This window comes from Quercus lobata, unplaced genomic scaffold (genome assembly GCF_001633185.2).
Source record: "Quercus lobata isolate SW786 unplaced genomic scaffold, ValleyOak3.0 Primary Assembly Scq3eQI_277, whole genome shotgun sequence".
In the NCBI taxonomy this organism is placed as follows: domain Eukaryota; kingdom Viridiplantae; phylum Streptophyta; class Magnoliopsida; order Fagales; family Fagaceae; genus Quercus; species Quercus lobata.
Window position 1 is genome coordinate 925 of NW_022154971.1, and position 18,127 is coordinate 19,051.

The 18,127-nt window shown below is 33.2% G+C and overlaps 1 protein-coding gene across 2 annotated transcripts; it reads right to left on the reverse strand.

Moving 5' to 3' along the window:
* Positions 1-627: 627 nt before the first annotated feature.
* Positions 628-8,300, reverse strand: LOC115973634 (SNARE-interacting protein KEULE-like). Of its 2 annotated transcripts, XM_031093886.1 has the most exons (13): positions 8,062-8,300; positions 6,929-6,987; positions 6,514-6,595; positions 5,098-5,176; positions 4,391-4,441; positions 4,191-4,287; positions 4,003-4,035; positions 2,678-2,803; positions 2,406-2,594; positions 2,226-2,309; positions 2,037-2,135; positions 1,869-1,945; positions 628-805 (listed from the first exon to the last, which is right to left on the reverse strand). In XM_031093886.1, the coding sequence occupies exons 1-13, from the start codon at positions 8,135-8,137 to the stop codon at positions 643-645; spliced, it is 1,215 nt and encodes a 404-aa protein (XP_030949746.1). In that variant the 5' UTR covers positions 8,138-8,300; the 3' UTR covers positions 628-642. The 2 variants fall into 2 exon arrangements, with proteins under 2 accessions (XP_030949746.1, XP_030949747.1); XM_031093887.1 differs by lacking the exons at positions 6,514-6,595; positions 6,929-6,987; positions 8,062-8,300 and adding an exon at positions 6,124-6,225.
* Between the last annotated feature and the right edge of the window lie 9,827 nt (positions 8,301-18,127).

Consider the following 18,127-nt stretch of genomic DNA (forward strand, 5'->3'; position numbering starts at 1 on the left):
AGATCATTTCCATTAATTTGCATCTGTCTGTTGCCAATCAAGAAGATAGATTTCTCATGTAGATAGAGAAGCATGAACAATTTATAAATTGCCTCACAAATATAGCAGGTGATAAATAACCTCTTACATAAAATATACAACCATACATTCTACTGCAGCAATAGAAGAAATTACACAAAGAAAAGATTGCAAATCAATAGAGAATTTCATGATAAATGAATGTTGAGCACAGGAAAGCAACCTTAGAAAGTTAAAAAGGTGATATGATACAACAGAGAGATGGCAAAAGGTTCTGTGCAATGGCTGGTGCACTAGTACCACTCAAGTGAGTAGGTTAACTCAAGCCCAATCACTATTCAGGAAGGCCACAAAATGAACAGGTTAAGGTAGATAATACATGCTCGCAAATTATATGCATCAAGCTAACTTATAAAAACACTAATAACCAATTTAAAAACAAAGGATTTGTAGTCAACCCATAAGTAGTTGGAACATAAAATTTGTTGAGTTATCCAAGTGCATCATAACTTGGAAGAGTACACAGAGGCATAAAACTTGTGCAGAAGACACTCCCAGAGAACCTTTTCCCAAGACTTACACAAAAGTGAAAGGGATGCCGCACTTCAAAGAGTTTTAAATTATTCACAATCCCTTGCCCCACAACACCCAAAAAAATAATAAAAAAATCACATAAACAAAGATGCTAACCTCTACATGGAGGGAGAGCTTGTCAATTTGTTCACTATACTGAGGTAGTGCTTGAACCATCTTTTGCAAATCCCGTGTAGATAGCTCACCTCCATCCCTATATAAAAGGTGACTAAAGGTCAAAAGCAGATAATAACAGTCATCGTAACAGACTGCAATTGACTCAAAGGTTCATGGAAATTATAAAATGCATAGCTTATAATAGCACAAAGGGTCAGAAACCAGAAATCAGAAATTTTGATTAACATCTAGATGTAAAGTACTGCTTACACTAGACACTGAATTAAAAAAGAGGGGGGGATGGGGGGGGGGGGGGGAGATACAGAGCACTAAAAATGATTAGTTAGACATCGTTCCTCTAAACTGTTAACAAATTTAGGAATATTGCAGGAACTTTAATCTAAATAAATGCTGAGTCATAATAAGGGTTTTTCCATCCTTTTGACCCATAATAAATAATCAATCTTTACCTAATCTTGTTATGGTCTCTATCAAGGATAAATACAAGGACCACAATGGTTCCCATTCTTCAATTTGTTTGTTTTCTATGGGTAACAAATTTTTAAAATTAGAGAGGAAATACTCAGGTACAGGGAGAATACACAGAGGACTAGTAAAAGCTACTCCCTCTATCCCAAAATGACTATTCTAGTTTTGACATGATTTGTAATTAAGAACAAATAAGTAGAATAATCTTCCCAAGATATCTTCATGGATATAAAGGTGGGCATGACTTTCAATGGTAAACTATTTTAATAGATAAGGAAAAGAAAGAAATTTTTGGGGGAAGAACTCCTTCACTTTTTGAAAGTGCATGCTCTTTTGGGTACATCTCATAAAAGAAAAAGAGACTCAATATGAGATGGAGGGAGTACATCCAAAAAGTTAACCATTTTTGAGCACACAGGTCCACCTTAAATAGTAAATATGAAGAACAATGCTTATTGAGGACTTCAATGAGATGTTAGGCAATCAAAATCAAACTTCTCATGTTAAATGCTCTACTTAAATAAGGGTAATTACATGTACTTGGAAACATTGTTTTGCTATAATAGTTTTTTTTTTTTTTTGCTACAATTGTTTTGCTATGATAGTCTTGTAATCAAATACAAAATGCACTATCATTCACTGATGAAAAAAATTAATGAGTTTGCATCAACCTTGAACCATGTTGCATTTGCGCAGCTTTATTCTTTGAAATGAAGTTGGTCATCTTCTCATGCAACCGCTCACTAGCCTGAGAAGATCACCCATTCAAAATGCATAAGTATTGTGCGTGCGCATGCACACACACACACACACACATATGATATAAACATGAGAAATACATCTGCTATATGTGCATGTCGAAGCTCAAGCCAGACAGGATCATGATCCTCCAAAAGAACCTCTTTTTTCTCAGGTGGACCACCAGTTTTGCCAGGAACCTGAACAGTACAGTCCATTAATGTACAGTATCCAAAGAGACTGCATATGAATCCAAAGCATTTATAAAATTTTGAAATGGCAGAACTTACCTCTTGCACATATTTATTTCCCTCCAAATTCAGTAAATCATGGCAAATGGCGTCATATGTCCATTCATGTATGATAGGAGCAATCTAAAATTTTTAAACAAGTATATTCATCATAATCAATATAGACAATATACCAGTAACCAAATTATAAATTCATAACAAACACATGCACCTAAAAACCTGATCTACAGATCTGTCAAGTATTAGCAACTCGCATGTTTCTGTCTTAGGAAAGCCAGGAAGTGATTTATATTTCATAATACAGTCCCAGACTCCAGCAGCGAGCTTTGTAGGAATTAGATCACGGAAAGTTGTCATTGTAGTTGCATCTAAGGACTTAGCAGCACGGTAGCGTACCATAGGAAATTCCTGATAAAATTTAAACATAAATATGGTTTGGAAAATTTTTAATACATAATAAATCAAATTTAGAAATAACTAAATCTATATACCCTTAGTGAAGCAAAAACTGTAGCAATTCGGGTAGCCATCACATTCAAACACATAACACCTTTGCGAGTATTCTCCTCATCCCCCAAAAGTTCCTCTAAAGCCCTCTCATTATTGGTGATAAAACCCTGTTTGAAGAAAATCAAAGACAAGAAAGACCATGACATTAATAACATAGTACCATCAAAAGGTACAAACTGTAAGCTTTGACTGTTATATAATTAAACCACAGCAAACTACTCTTATTCCAGCTTGAACTTAAATGATTATAAGGTCGGGCTATTGGTAAAAGTATATTTTTCCAACTGCTCGGGAACTAGCATAGAACTCTAAGAACTAAACAAGGGCTTTATTTGAAATCATATATCAATCTTCAAAACCCATTAAGGTGCAGCCAAGTGGTTAGAGGCTTGGGATGAACTGCAAACCTACACCCTAGGTTCAATCCCCACTAGGAGTACTCCCAGATTACCTAATACACGGTTTTGGCGGGTGAGGTTGTGTATCCCTGGTTTACTTCCTAGGGGTGGCTCCAAAGGGCCTTGCCTTGGTAAGGTTCCACATCATCCAAGAAAAGAAGAGATCTTCAAACATCAAAGTTTCCTCATTATAGTCACCCTATAAGTCACTAATCACAATTTTTTTTTTTTTTTTTGGTAAGTATAAGTCACTAATCACTATGATATTAAATATCAATACCACCTGGCCCATGGTTTAAGTGTTATTAGGGTGCACATTCAAATGTGTCTGTTGAAAATTCCTTCTGAAGGGGAAAAAATGAACTATTTTTTCTCTTTTTACCCCACATTTCCATGTTATTGGCTTTATATCAAATTTAGCAAAACGGTGGGGAGCAGGCTAGAGCTAGGATATTTTTTCAAAAGTAAAACCCAATATTTTACATTTTAGAGTACAAACAACTGAACCATGTTAAACAAAAATGATATAAGTATTTAGAATCTCTAAAAAAAATGTGACAATTGCCAAAAACATCTGCATGATTGGTACCTCAATAGATTAAAATTTGAGTGCAGCAGCCAGCAAAAACTTTTTTTCTTTAATAGGTTACAAATACTATTTGTTACATTAAGCATTTTAAAATATGCAGTCAAAGTTCCACAGGTACATTCATGGAACACACGTCATCAGCAACAATGGTTTGTTAAATTCACTAAAGATACCAAGAAAAAAAAAAAAAAAAAGAGAGAATCTTCTATACAAAATTCATGATAATTTTTAAGAAGATAAGTCCATCATCTATGTTAAATACACAATTATCTATATCATGAAAAATGTATTAACAAGTGACTGAAGTAGAATCAGATACCTGGCTGTCTATAGCAAAGTACTCCAAATTCATCTGCATTTCAAAACCAAATGGAAATATATCAATGTCCACTAATAAGTTTACAACCAACAATGGAAAACAAGAAAACAATACAACTAGCTGAAATATGAAGTGTTTCAGCATCAATACCGATCCAAAAAGTATTTTCCTAAACAAGAGAACTATACCTCTTTCAGTGCAACAATTCGAGGTAAAATAGTTGTATCCTTCTTGATGTGATTAACCAGTTCTCTTGATATAGGTGAACTGAAGAAAATAAATGCCCTTCACAAATACAAAGGACATCGATTAAAAAAACCACAAGAAAACCAAAACAGCTTCAGGGAACTGCAAGGCAAAAATAAGGAAATAAAGATCCTTCACATACTTCCTGTATAATGGTGCTTTCCCCGCCATGTCTGACAAGAGCATTATAACACTGCGAAATAAATGTGTGTGAGAGAGAGAGTTAAAAAGGTCCCACCCATGCATCTGTACTATAAAAATAGGAAAAAATATTTTTGTTCACTTCACAGAGAGCAACAGAAAAACTTAAAATCAAAATGTGCTACTTAACAATGAAATATCACACACACACATAGAGAGAAATTATTGATGACGTAGGCATAATGAGGCAGATGTTCAAAAAGTTTCAGCATTACTAGTATCAACTGCAGCAGAAGTTTTGATTCCTGTGCCATTGAGTGGAAACTTTAGGACTCCATTTATTGTAAGAAAACTGATCTCTATACAGCAACTACTGAATATAGCAGTAGCAAAACATAAGCTAGTGTATTCAGGCTTTCACCACTCTGAAAACTAAATCAACCGAAAACATAAGCAACCATAAGGCACTGCAGTCATCCATATGCGATTAAAAGGACAAAACCTTGCAATCAAAACTACAAGGAGTGGGAGACAAAGTCTCTAAATTCATTATTCCATTTCCATAACAGAACTGACAAAATATTGTAAAATAAAAATGGATAATAAGACAGCTACAGTTCCTCAACCAACCAGAAAACAGAATATATGCAACTACCCTTAATGAGCAATAAAATTATAAATTAACAGTAATAAAAGGAGAAAAATTACTTCTCTCTAGATGGCTGGATGAAGTATATAGCATCCATGGATGGTAATGGCTGCCTTCTCCTGTATATGTCTTCTACCACTGCAGGAAAAATTGAAAATCTGAGGACTTCAGAGCAACGAAACCAACTAATTTTTTCTTAATAAGCTTTGCTCCCAATGGGAGGGGAAAGGGGAACAAACCAACTAATTAGAGTAAAATGAAAATGCGATCCAATATAGCTTTTCACTTGTCTCATCACCTAAACCATTATCCCAATTGGTATAAATCAAAAATAAAAATGCAGTGTAACAGCCTTCCAGCTTAATAACATAACAAACTCTTCAAAAACTAAGGCTCTATAAGGAAAAATGGGTACAAACATTATAGTAGTCCATGAAGCTACCTAGTTTATAAACTTGTCTGATTGATCAATAATAACCAGATCAGGCCATAGGACTGCAAGGGAGGTCAAATAAACACTAGGCAGCAGAAAAATAGCTCCTAGTACTAATGATGAGCAATTTTTCGATTTCAAGGACTAAGAGACAACCATTTCTTTCTTCTTCTTCTTTTTTGGGGGGAGTTGATAAAGTATACTTTTATAAAAGAAAGAAAAAAAGTTAATTTCAGACTACCGTTCACAAATCATTTCATTTGCTTATGATCTGAAATAAATTAAACTACATTACTATTAAAATAAGTTCTACAAATCTAAATTGTAACCTTTTGAAATATAAAAAAATTTCAAGCATCCCTACTAATTGGAACAAGAATTAAAATTCTAACAATAGACATGCATTAATCTCTATCTCGAAAACATATAGAATTTTATTTTTTTTAAATAAATATATATATAATATAAAAATTAAAAAAATATGTATGCCTCAGCCGCACTGCACATACAGCAATCAAATTGCCTCAGTTCCTCTCCTCATAGACTAAAATGTACATGTAGATGTCAATAATCTGTGACATTCAAGAATCAAATGTTATGGGCATGACCAACAAAAGCAAGGTGTGCCAGGACCATGAGATAGATCATATACCTCTACTAATTACCATCAGCCTTGGGGAGACAACCAAAAGTCAAAGGACCATTTTTATCTCAAGGGAAACTCCCCAGTAGGAATTGACATTGTTGCATCAGAGGCAACAGAGCATCACTAGGAAATTGAAGACATGGTGCCTATTGATATGAAGTACCATGCAACACGTCAACACCATATTAACTAGTCAGCTAAATGTGTGTTGACAGATAACTGTGAGCACAATACATATTAAATATTACTTATAAATCAAACAATACGTATTAAATATCACAGGCATAAAACTTTTCCTTATAACAGACACATTGCATAGACTAAGCAGAAAATAAAATGAACGTAATTGGGGGGGGGAAAGAATAACATTTTAGAAAAAGCCCCTATGATTCTTACATGAAACACCTTCGTCTGTGATATCAGCCATCTTGCACGAGTAAGACATTACCTTAACGGTAAGTTTGTCCATGATAAGTACCTATAGGAAACAGGTTTAAGGACAGAAAAATTTGAAAAATAAATTACTAGTAAATATATATATATATATATATATTTAAGGATCTGCGAGTAAAAGTGCACCAAGCATTTACAAGAGAGATGACAAACAAAAATATTCAGCAGTGCAGGAAGTAAATGCATAAATTATATAACTAGCGCATGGGTTATAAAAAAGCATGGTTAGTGAAGGCTCATAGTACCCTTGTATATGTGCATTTTTTTCTCTTAGAAGGAAAAAACACCAAATGATCTCAAAAGTACAGCTCACCAAAAACATTTTGAATTACAGAAAACTACTACAAGCTGCATGTACCTTCCAAGTTGATTTTGAATCCCCTGTTTTGGATGACCGAAGCATTTCATGCAATAATCCTGCGCATACATAGGATTTAAATTAAAAATTAAAAAAATAAGTTAATTACCAAGCTATCAATCAATAATTTGGCCCTGCCTAATCTTTCTCCCTGATCTCTCTCTTCATATCAAACAATAATGCATGCCCACACACACATATCACTTCATGATAACCAAATAAGTTATGACATCCATCACCGAATCAACATACATACAAGCTTCGAACAAACATCTTTTACACTAATCAACATTTAGTTGCTAAAAAAAAAACTATAAGTTCCCGCTTAATAAAAGGACTATCTAAAATTCACCGAACCCTGCAGTATTGGTATGTAAGGACAACGTAATTATATAAGCGGTTTATTGAGCTAGGAATGACCATTGATCCAGACCATAATATTTTTAAGGCGAATTCATTGTTTTTCATGTCCCTATTCACCTCCCAAGATTCGCTCCAATATTCCAATATCATGAAACCACCAATAGCTTAACCTATACTCATTTTTCCTTTACTCAACACAAATATTCAAGGCAGTCACGCACAAACGTCATAATCATTTGGTTAAAAATGTATGCAACCTGAACCTCAATTTACTGGCTTACTTAACTTCAATTCACGGCCACCCTAACTATTTCAAATCCTAGTAATAATAAAAAAAATTATTGCTCTTCAAAAATAGTATGACCGTAGACGCTAGGCACAGAATCTGGAAATTTTGGCACTATGAGTTTGTTAATAAATGCATTAACCATTGAAATACATTGTTATAATACTTGATCAATTGCATTCCCAACTGCAAGTAATATAAACGACCGATTAAAATTAAATTATTCACAAAGCCTTATATCTTAACAAAAAAAATGTAAGAAATGAACTAATAACTTCACTAATTTGGTTCTATTTCTTACTAATTCCACCAAATTTGAAAGAAAAAAAATATAATAAAATGAACTAGTAATAGATAAAGTAACATACTGAGAGAAATGGTTTAACTATCGAATCGTGTAAATTACACAAAACAAAAATTGATTAATCAAGAATGAAAGAAACAAAGTGAGAGAGAGAGAGAGAGAGAGAGAGATTGAACTAACGCTCGCGGCTGGATTGTCTGAAATTCTTGTAGTCGGAGCCATAAGACGACGTCGAATCGGAATCGGACATCGACATGGTGCTCGAAGCCTCTGATTCTCTCTTCTTTCTTATGTAATTGATCGCTCAGAAAATGAAATCAGAGAGATCGTGAACTGGTTGAGGTTTGGGGTTAGAGAGAGAAAAGTTAAACAAAACAAGTAGAGAGCGTGTGAGAGAGAGAGAGAGAGAAGCTAATATGGTTTTTTATTTTTGCTTCAATTAATTAGTTTTTTTCAAAAAAAACTAGTCATTATTTTGGTTTTCTTTTTTCTTTTTTTTGGGGTTCGAAAGGTGGCGTACTGACGCGTTGACAAGCCGGTTTTTTTTATAAAAAAAATAGAATAATGATAACACTCACAACAAAATTCACAACTTTGTCCGTAACTTACTTAAAATCCACAGCTTTGATGACAAAGGTATGAATTTTGTTGCGAGTCTCCTTTTATCTAATAAGAAATTTGGAGTTCAATCTTACCTACATCAATAAATCAATTGATATTAGTTGAAACTCTCTAAAAAAAATTATGATTTTTTTAAAGTGCTATATTCACAATATTTTTATAACATATTTAAGATAGTTTACTGTTCTAATTTGAATTCACCATTTAACGGCTAGCAATTTGTTGGTATTGTAACATTTATTGTTAAAATGAGGGGAGATAATATTTCTCTTAATTTTTTATAATAAATAGTGTGAGTTGGGGTTTGGTTGGCCAATTTTTTTTTTTTTTTTGAGAACAGTTTGGTTGGTCAATGTTGATTTTTTAATTTTAAATTAAAAAAAAAATAATTATGTTGGCCAATGTTGAATTGAACCGGCAAAATAGGAAGAGTAGACAAAAGGACTAGACCGTACGTCCGGTCCAATGTCATTGTGTTTGTGTTGGTGGAAATAGTTGTGCAACGTCATGCGCTTCTCAAAATACAAAAAAAAAAAAAAAAAGTTATGCAACATCATGCAGATTTATTTTTTTAGTAAGCACAGTAATTATTAGAACTATCCACGAAGATAATTATAGTGCTTTAAATCAGGTTTATAATACATATATAATTAGAGTGTAACTACAAAGATTAGGCATTTATAATTGTAAACTGAAGTTATAAACAACGGATATTAAATACACACAATTAATATAGTTTAAAAATCTTGCATTATCCTTTTTAACGATGTGGGACCCTCATCCACCAAAGAATCCATCCATCCCCTCTGTGGGAATTTTCTTTGCCTTGAAGTATTCTACTTTCCGTATATATAAGAGAAAACAAATTTGAAAATTCTAATTGTGATTTTGATTTTGACACGGCTTTGTAACTTCTTCTACTACAACCATTTGACAAAGATAGAAGGAACCATTTGACAGCCATATTTTTCCCATTCTCCGTTAAAATCGAGACATTGTCGTGGAGCTATGTGAAAGCTTGCAGAGAGAGAGAGAGAGACCGAGGGGAATAATATCTTTGAAAAAATATTTAAATTTTAAAATATTAAACAGATAAACAATTTCCTAGTAATTCCTACTTTGAATTGTATTAATTAAAAATCATTTTTTTAATATAGAATTTAGAGTTTAATACGAGCATGTTGGCTTTCTCCAAATTTGGGGTTTAGGCCTATAAGGATTTGGTTTTTTTTTTTTTTTTTTTTTTTTTTTTTTTTTTAAATTCAATTGTCGTAATAAGCAAGAATAGAGGTTTGAACTTTGTACATTAGTTTTTATATGAATAAAATCAAGTAATGTAACAAAATTACAAGGTTCTTGGTTTAAGACTTCGTATTGATGAATAGATTTTTTTATTTTTTATTTTTTTGTATGAGTTCCAGTTTGCAGAAAATAACTAATTATGAATTACATTTAGTAAAGGACTTTGTATTTATCTATTCTATAGAATAGGTTTTTTTTTTTTTTTTTTTTAGAGAATTTCAACCTATGGCGTCCGCTCTTAATAATAACTCTTTATCATCAGACCAAAACACCAATCAGTTTTTGGTGTAAGCGGGGATTGAACCACAGATTTCTTATACAACTATCAGAGACTTTACCAGTTGAGTTAATTGGAACCCACATTCTATAGAATAGGTTTAGATTGTTGGGTTTAAATTTTTTTAGAGCTAAAAGTTTTAAGGCTTTTGTTTTAGGTAAAGTAACCACTAATTAAAGAAAATTCTTGTGTTTATGCATATTAGAACTTTGAAATTTTGAAACAAAAGGTCAAATCAATACAACTCTTTTTTTTTTCTTTTTTTTAGAATGAGATCAATACAACTTAGAGATTGATATAAAATAATATTATTATCTATAATATCATTTTTTTGGTTCAAAAACGTCCCTACACTTCTATGTTTATGCAGAGATAAAATTAAAAGACAATTCGGTAAAAATGCAACTCTAACTCTCACTAAAACGTTGGTAGGGTCCTTCTTCTGTTGATTTTCAAATTACTTTATTCATTTATAAATTAGATTCTCAAAATAAAAAATATATATAAAAAATAAAGACAGTTTTTTTTTGGGGCTATAAAATAGGACCACTAAGCCCAACGTTTTCACTAAACCAAAAAAAAAAACCCGCATTACACATGCGAAGCACGTGTGATGAGGCTAGTTTGTTTACTAAGGGGTTGTTTAGTAAGATTATTTAAATATAGTTTTTTGTTTTGCAATCCATAAAATGGTGGGTCTCGCATTTAAATTTATTATTTGGTTAATATTTTCTAAATACAGTTTTCAAAAAACTGTATTCTATTTTCCTGATTTAAAACAGGATTTTGAAAACGGCTTAGAAGGTGTTTTCAGGATACAAAAAATGTTTTTAATGACATAATTATAAATAAATTAAAAACAATGGACCCCATATATTTGTCCAAATTCTTTTATCTCTTAAATTTAGGAGTGTATCTTTATTACAAAAAAAATTCCCACACTTCAAATTTGAAACTTATCATTAAAAAAAAAAAAAAAAAAAATGATGAGCTCTATTCTCTTATCATTATCCACACAAAAAAAAAAATAATAATCTACAAATGCTACACGTTACTTTTTGGTAAAAAAAAATTAAATCTCAAAAATAGAAATGATCTCCCAAACAATTATTTTTGTTTTTAGTATTTTTAAAATTGTTCTTAAAAGTGGAAGCCAAACATGTAAAATATAAAAATTAGAGCAAGACTTAGGTACAGTATTTAGGTGCTGTTCCTTAGAGCACTCACAGCAGTGGTGCTATATAGGTATAATGCTATTTTTTAGCTCCTCTATACCCAAAAACCACTACACAGCAGTGGAGCTAAATCTAAAAGATTTAGCTCCTCAGCTACAGTGCACATCTAAAAATAGATGTGCACTGTAGCTCAAAGCTAAAAAAAAATATATTTTTTTATTACATCTCTCTCTCTTCTCTGATTAAAATAGTCCTATCCTTTTCTCTCTCTCTCTCTCTCTGTCTCTCTCCGGCTTCTCTTCATTCTTCTTTCTTCCTCAAAATTTTTTTTTTTTCTCTCCAGTTCACCGGCCTCCCTCATCCCTCAGCTCGCCGACCTCCCTCACCCCTCACTCGCCGGTCATTTTTTTTCTCTCTAGCTCTCAGCTCGCAGGTAAATTTTCTTTTCCTCTCTAGCTCTCGCCGGCCTCCCTCATCTCCCTCATCCCTCAGCTCGCCGGCTAGGTCCCTCACCGCCGACCTGTTCCACCGACCCAGCTCGCCGACCCACGCCAAGCCCCATCGCCGATCTCCCCAAGCCCCATCGCCCAGTCCGCATCCCTTCGCCGGCCTCAACGTCACCGACCCAAGCCCACAGTCGCCGATCCACGCCTCCGTCCAATCCTCCGATCAGACCCACGCCGCCCAGTCCTCCCCACTTCGCCGATCAACGCCTCCGCCCAGTCCTCCGATCAGACCCACGCCATTCTCTTTGCTGTGATTGACTTTGTTTGTACGTTTTTTTTTTTTTTAATGTATTTTCATGTGGGAATGATGTTTGATTTTTGTTTTCTTCTATGGGTTTGATGGCTGTGGTGTTGGCGATGGTGGTTGTTGTGGCTATGGTTTGGTGGTACGGTGTTTGGTTTTTTTTGTTGTGGGTTTGGTTGTGTCTGCTGGTGGTGGTGATAGTGGTGGTTGCGGGTGTGGCTGATGGTAGAGGTGATTGTGAATGGTGCTGGGTTGTTTTTTTGTGAGTTGGATATATTATTTTATTGTAGGTGGTATATTATTTTATTGTAGAGATATATTATTTTATTGTGTTGATAGCTAAAATAGATCCACTGCTGTAGTATATGTGTAGGTATAATAGATAAAGTAACTTTTGGTGGAGCTAAAAAGCTAAATTTTTAACTCCACTGCTGTGGATGCTCTTAGGTTCCCGTTTTAAAATTCTGTCATGTAAATTTTTTTTCATGAGGTGAAAGTGTATTTTTTAGTTAAGTAGTCACATGGCTGAATTTTAAGATGGGAACCTGAGAAACAACACCTAAGGTACTGTATTTAAGTTTTGTCCTAAAAATTATTATTTGAAAACTAATTTTAAGTTCAATTTTTTGAAAATTGTTTTTATACTGTTTTGAAAACAAAAACAAAAATCCTCCTACCACGCCCTAAAATTTATATTTATTTAGTTTTTTTTTTTTAATTTTAAAGTATTTGTGCTAAATGCTTTCTAAATCAATTGACAAGCTTTGACATGGCACCATAATTTTGTTTTAATAATAAAAAAAAAATCATTTTATTAATCATTGATTTCTAGAATATCTTTGCACTAGGCTTTTCAATTTTCATGCTGGGGTTTCTTCCACCCACAAACCACACAGCTATTTCGAATTCAGCATCTCGTATGTGTTTTGCTTAAAAGCATGAATCACCAGGTTCACTGTCATAAAGTAATAAAGTCCCAACTACCATTTGAACTTTTTCAACTCAATTTTTGCAGGGCAGAATAATGCTTGTGTCCTTTTTCCTTTCTAAATGAAATACAAATACTTCTTTCAAGGCAAAATAAAAACTCAATTTTTGGATATTCGGCCTCGTGACCTACCTTTTTTGTCATGCATCTGGGTTCGTTTGTGGTTCAGACTGAGTCCATTCAGTTGGAATCGAACATAAGTTCAATGATGCCAACGCAGTAGCTCGCTGCGCCCGCTAGAGAAAATATTTTTGACACCTCAATATGTGAAAAATGTTGTCAAAATTTTGAGTCTTTTGGGTTAATATTGCAAAATCTGAAATTAATTTGCGTTATAGGTACTATTGAAACTTATTTGGGATTTTGAGGAGAGAGACTGAATTTCGATATCACCATTGCCGAAATTCAGCCAAAAGTAAGAGAGAGAAGATGCAAAAGGAGGAAAGAGAAAATGTTGAATTTCGGCAACGTGGATACCGAAATTCATCTGCCCAGTTCTGCTACCCGAACCCTGTCTCCTGTGTGCCCTAGTGTGGAGTGCTCCGAAAAAAAAAAAAAAAAAAAAAAAAAAAAAAAAAAAAAAAAAGGCAATTGCAGGTAATTGCCGTTGCCAAAATAGGGAGAAAAAAGAATTTTTTTTTTTTTTTTTGGTAATTGGCCATGGCAATGCCGAAAAAAAAAAAAAAAAAAAAAAAAAAAAGTGGTTCCGAAATATCTGAAAGAGTAAAAAAAAGTGTAATGTCCACAATATTTTTACAACATTTTCACAATAAATCACATGTAATTAGTTATTATGAGTTAAAAAAAATTTGTGGCAAAGTAATTGTGGCAATGGGATTGCCGAAAATGTGAAAAAAAAAAAAAAAAAAAAAAAAAAAAAAAAAAAAAAAAGAGAATTGTGGCAATGGGATTGCCGAAAATGTGAGAAAAGAAAAAAAAAAAAAAAAATTGTGGCAATGGGAGTGCTGAAAATGTGAGGAAAAGAAAAAAAAAAAAGTGGTTCTAAAATCTCTGAAAGAGTAAAAAAAAGTGTAATGTCCACAATATTTTTACAACATTTTCACAATAAATCACATGTAATTAGTTATTATTAGTTAAAAAAAATTGTGGCAATGGGATTGCTGAAAATGTGAAAAAAAAAAAAAAATTTGTGGCAATGGGATTGCCGAAAATGTGAGGAAAAAAAGAAAAAAAAAAAAAGGAATGTGGCAATAGGATTGTCGAATGTGAAGAAAAGAAAAAAATAATTGTGGCAATGGGATTGCCGAAAATGTGAGGAAAAGAAAAGAAAAAAAAAAAAAGAAGAGAATTGTGGCAATGGGGATTGCCGAAAATGTGAGGAAAAAAAAAAAAAAAAAATTGTGGCAATTGGAGTGCCAAAAATGTGAGGAAAAGAAAAAAAAAAAAAAAAGTTGTTCTGAAATCTCTAAAAGAGTAAAAAAAAGGTAATGTCCACAATATTTTTACAATATTTTCACAATAAATCACATGTAATTAGTTATTATTAGTTAAAAAAATTTGTGGCAAAGTAATTGTGGCAATGGGATTGCCGAAAATGTGAAAAAAAAAGAAAAAGAAAAAGAAAAAAGAATGGTGGCAATGGGATTGCCGAAAATGTGACGAAAATGTGAGAAAAAAAGAAAAAAAAAGAGAATTGTGGTAATGGGATTGCCGAAAATGTGAGAAAAGAAAAAAAGAATTGTGGCAATGGGATTGTCGAAAAAGTGAGAAAAGGAAAAAAAAAAAAAAAAAAAAAAAAAAAAAAAAAAAAAGAAAAAAAAGAGAGAGAATTGTGGCAATGGGATTGCCGAAAATGTGAGGAAAAGAAAAAAAAAATTGTGGCAATGGGAGTGCCAAAAATGTGAGGAAAAGAAAAAAAAAAAAGTGGTTCTGAAATCTCTGAAAGAGTAAAAAAAAGGTAATGTCCACAATATTTTTACAACATTTTCACAATAAATCACATGTAATTAGTTATTATTAGTTAAAAAAATTTGTGGCAAAGTAATTGTGGCAATGCTATTGCCGAAATAGGGAAAAAAAAATTTGTGACAAACTAATTGTGGCAATGCCATTGCTGAAATAGGGAGGAAAAAAAAAATCGGTGACAACCTAATTGTGGCAATGCAATTGCCGAAATAGGGGAAAAAAAAATTTAGCAATTGTGGCAATGGGATTGCCGAAAAAAAAAAAAAAAAAGAGAATATGGCAATGGATTGCCGAAAATGTGAGAAAAAAAAAAACAAAAAGAGAATTGTGGCAATGGGATTGCCGAAAATGTGAGGAAAAAAAAAAAAAAAAAAAAGAGTGCCGAAAATGTGAGGAAAAGAAAAAAAAAAAAAAAGTGGTACCGAAATCTTTGGAAGAGTAAAAAAAAGGTGTAATGTCCACAATATTTTTACAACATTTTCACAATAAATCACATGTAATTAGTTATTATTAGTTAAAAAAATTTTGTGGCAAAGTAATTGTGGCAATACCATTGCCGAAATAGGGAAAAAAAAAATTTGTGACAAACTAATTGCGGCAATGCCATTGCCGAAATAGGGAGGAAAAAAAAAATTCGGTGACAACCTAATTGTGGCAATGCAATTGCCGAAATAGGGAAAAAAAAATTTAGCAATTGTGGCAATGGGATTGCCGAAAATATATATAAAAAAAAAAAAAAAAAAAAAAAAAAAAAAAAAAAAAAAGAGTGAATTGTGGCAATGGGATTGCCGAAAATGTAAAGAAAATAATAATAATAATTGTGGCAATGGGATTGCCGAAAATGTGAGAAAAAAAAAATTGTGGCAATGGTATTGCTGAAATAGGCGATTTTTTTTTTGGTAATTGTGGCAATGGTATTACCGAAATAGATGAAATTTTTTTTTTGGATAATTGTGGCATTGCTGAAAATGGGGAGGAGAATAATGGAATGGAATTGTGGCAATGCCATTGCCGAAATAGGTGAAATTTTTTTTAAAAAAAAAAAAGTGGTTGCCGAAATCTGGGGAGGAATTTAAAAAAAAAAGTGTTACGCTCACAATATTTTTATAATATTTTCACAATAAATCACAGGTAATTAATTATTATTAGTTCAAATTTGAATTTATCACTATATTACTTTTTTAATCTAACAATAACAACCTCCACTTAAAATTTGTTGTTAAAATATTGTAAAAATTGTGTGTGTATCTATCATTTCTTTAAAAAATAAAATGTGGAATGGATTTGTGGCAATGACATTGCCGAAATAGGGGAAAAAAAATTGTTCCCATTGCCGAAATAGAGGAGAGAGATATAAACAAAGTACGCATATTATTCTTTCAATATTTTTTTGACTGAACCAGTTTGGTTTGTCATGTTCTTTTAGAAATAGATAAGGATAGATTCAAGTACACTATCTGGTACATTGATTCTTATTCTAAAGTGCGCGCTGTAAACAAAAACAAAAAAAAGTACATAGATTCTTATAGAAGAAAAAAATGACTGATGTGCACGCTGTAAACAAAAAAAACAAAGAAAGTATATAAATTCTTACAATAGAAAAGAAAAAATGATTAATGTGCACACTGTAAACCAAAAAAAGCAAAGAAAGTGTATAGATTCTTACAAAATGACTGATGTGCACGCTGTAACATCATAGCATATGGAATTAGTACCATGTTCTTTCAAATAATACAAACTAACAATATGGTCCAACTCCTAAAAACATAATTAAAAAAAAAAACAACAGTCCAACCAATCCACTGAAATAGATTGGATACTTATGTTGGGTCATTTAGTTTAGCCACTAGTGGAGCCAGCCACAGTTCGAGTGGGGCATGTTCTTCTATTATGGCCTTCTTGCCTACAGAGACTGCACAATGGCCTTGGTTGATGCTCTGCCCCTTCGTCCATTTCATTTCGAAGTCGAGTTGTTCTTGGTCGACCTTATTCACGGCGCAACTTGACATTAGGATACAAGACCGGGAAATTAGGCTCATTCCAATGTACACTGTCTGGAACCGTGCAAAATCTAGGTGCATAACAAGCAACTTGTTCTTCCAAATGGTAGCAACGGTCGATATATCGCATTGCAGAGATGCCTTGATATTTACATACAGCAATGACATGTGAGCTTGGAATCTTATAAACCTGCCATTTTTGACAACTACAAGTATTCTGCCTCAAATTTACCTCATGACGATGACTACCCCTATATGCAGAGTTAGGGTTTATTGGTGTTCTGACTTTAAACAAACCATCTTCATGACTGAACACAGTAACTGAATGCTTTGGTGCTTTTTTTTTCCCATTTATTGAATTTATTCTTTGCATAAGCCATAATGCGTTCACCGGCAATAACCTCTGCACATGCCTTAGTATACCAATCGGCAAAGTAGGCGACACAACGATAGTATGTAAGTTCAACTAATGCAGTTATGGGCAGATTTCTAGCACTCTTTAGAATTCCGTTGAAGCTTTCAGACAAGTTTGTGATCATTGCCCCATAACGATGTCCACCATCGTATGCTAACGTCCACTTTTCCATCGGTATTTCCCTTAAATACTTCTCACCATCTGCACTTAATTGAGTAATTCTATCCCTAGTGATTTGATACTTTCGTAACTGATTCTCCATGCCTGCCCACATTACCATAGCCTTCAAGTTTTTATTCCCAATTTGTTGATTGAAATTGCTAGCCACATGACGAAGGCAAAAACGATGATACCAACGTGTCGATTGACATATAGTCCGTATCGCTGCCATTATACCAGGATGACGATCAGATATGACACATAATCCTTCCCGATTAGTGACATTAATCTGAATACAACGCAAAAACCAATACCAGCTATCATCAGTTTCCTTCTCCACAATGGCAAAGGCAAGTGGAAAGAGTCTGTTGTCACCATCCCACGTTGATGCAATCGTAACGTACCTTTGTACTTACTATATAGGAAAGTTCCATCAATACTAATTACTGGCCTACAATGTTGAAAACCTTCAATTGATGGACCAAAAGCCCAAAACACTCTCTCGAATATCGCACAGCCTGGCATAGTAGCAGGTATTGTTCTCCAAATAACCCTGCTGCCCGGGTTTGAATCAGTCAAAGCTTTCAACCATTTTGGCAATAATTGGTAAGATTTGTCCCAATCACCAAACGC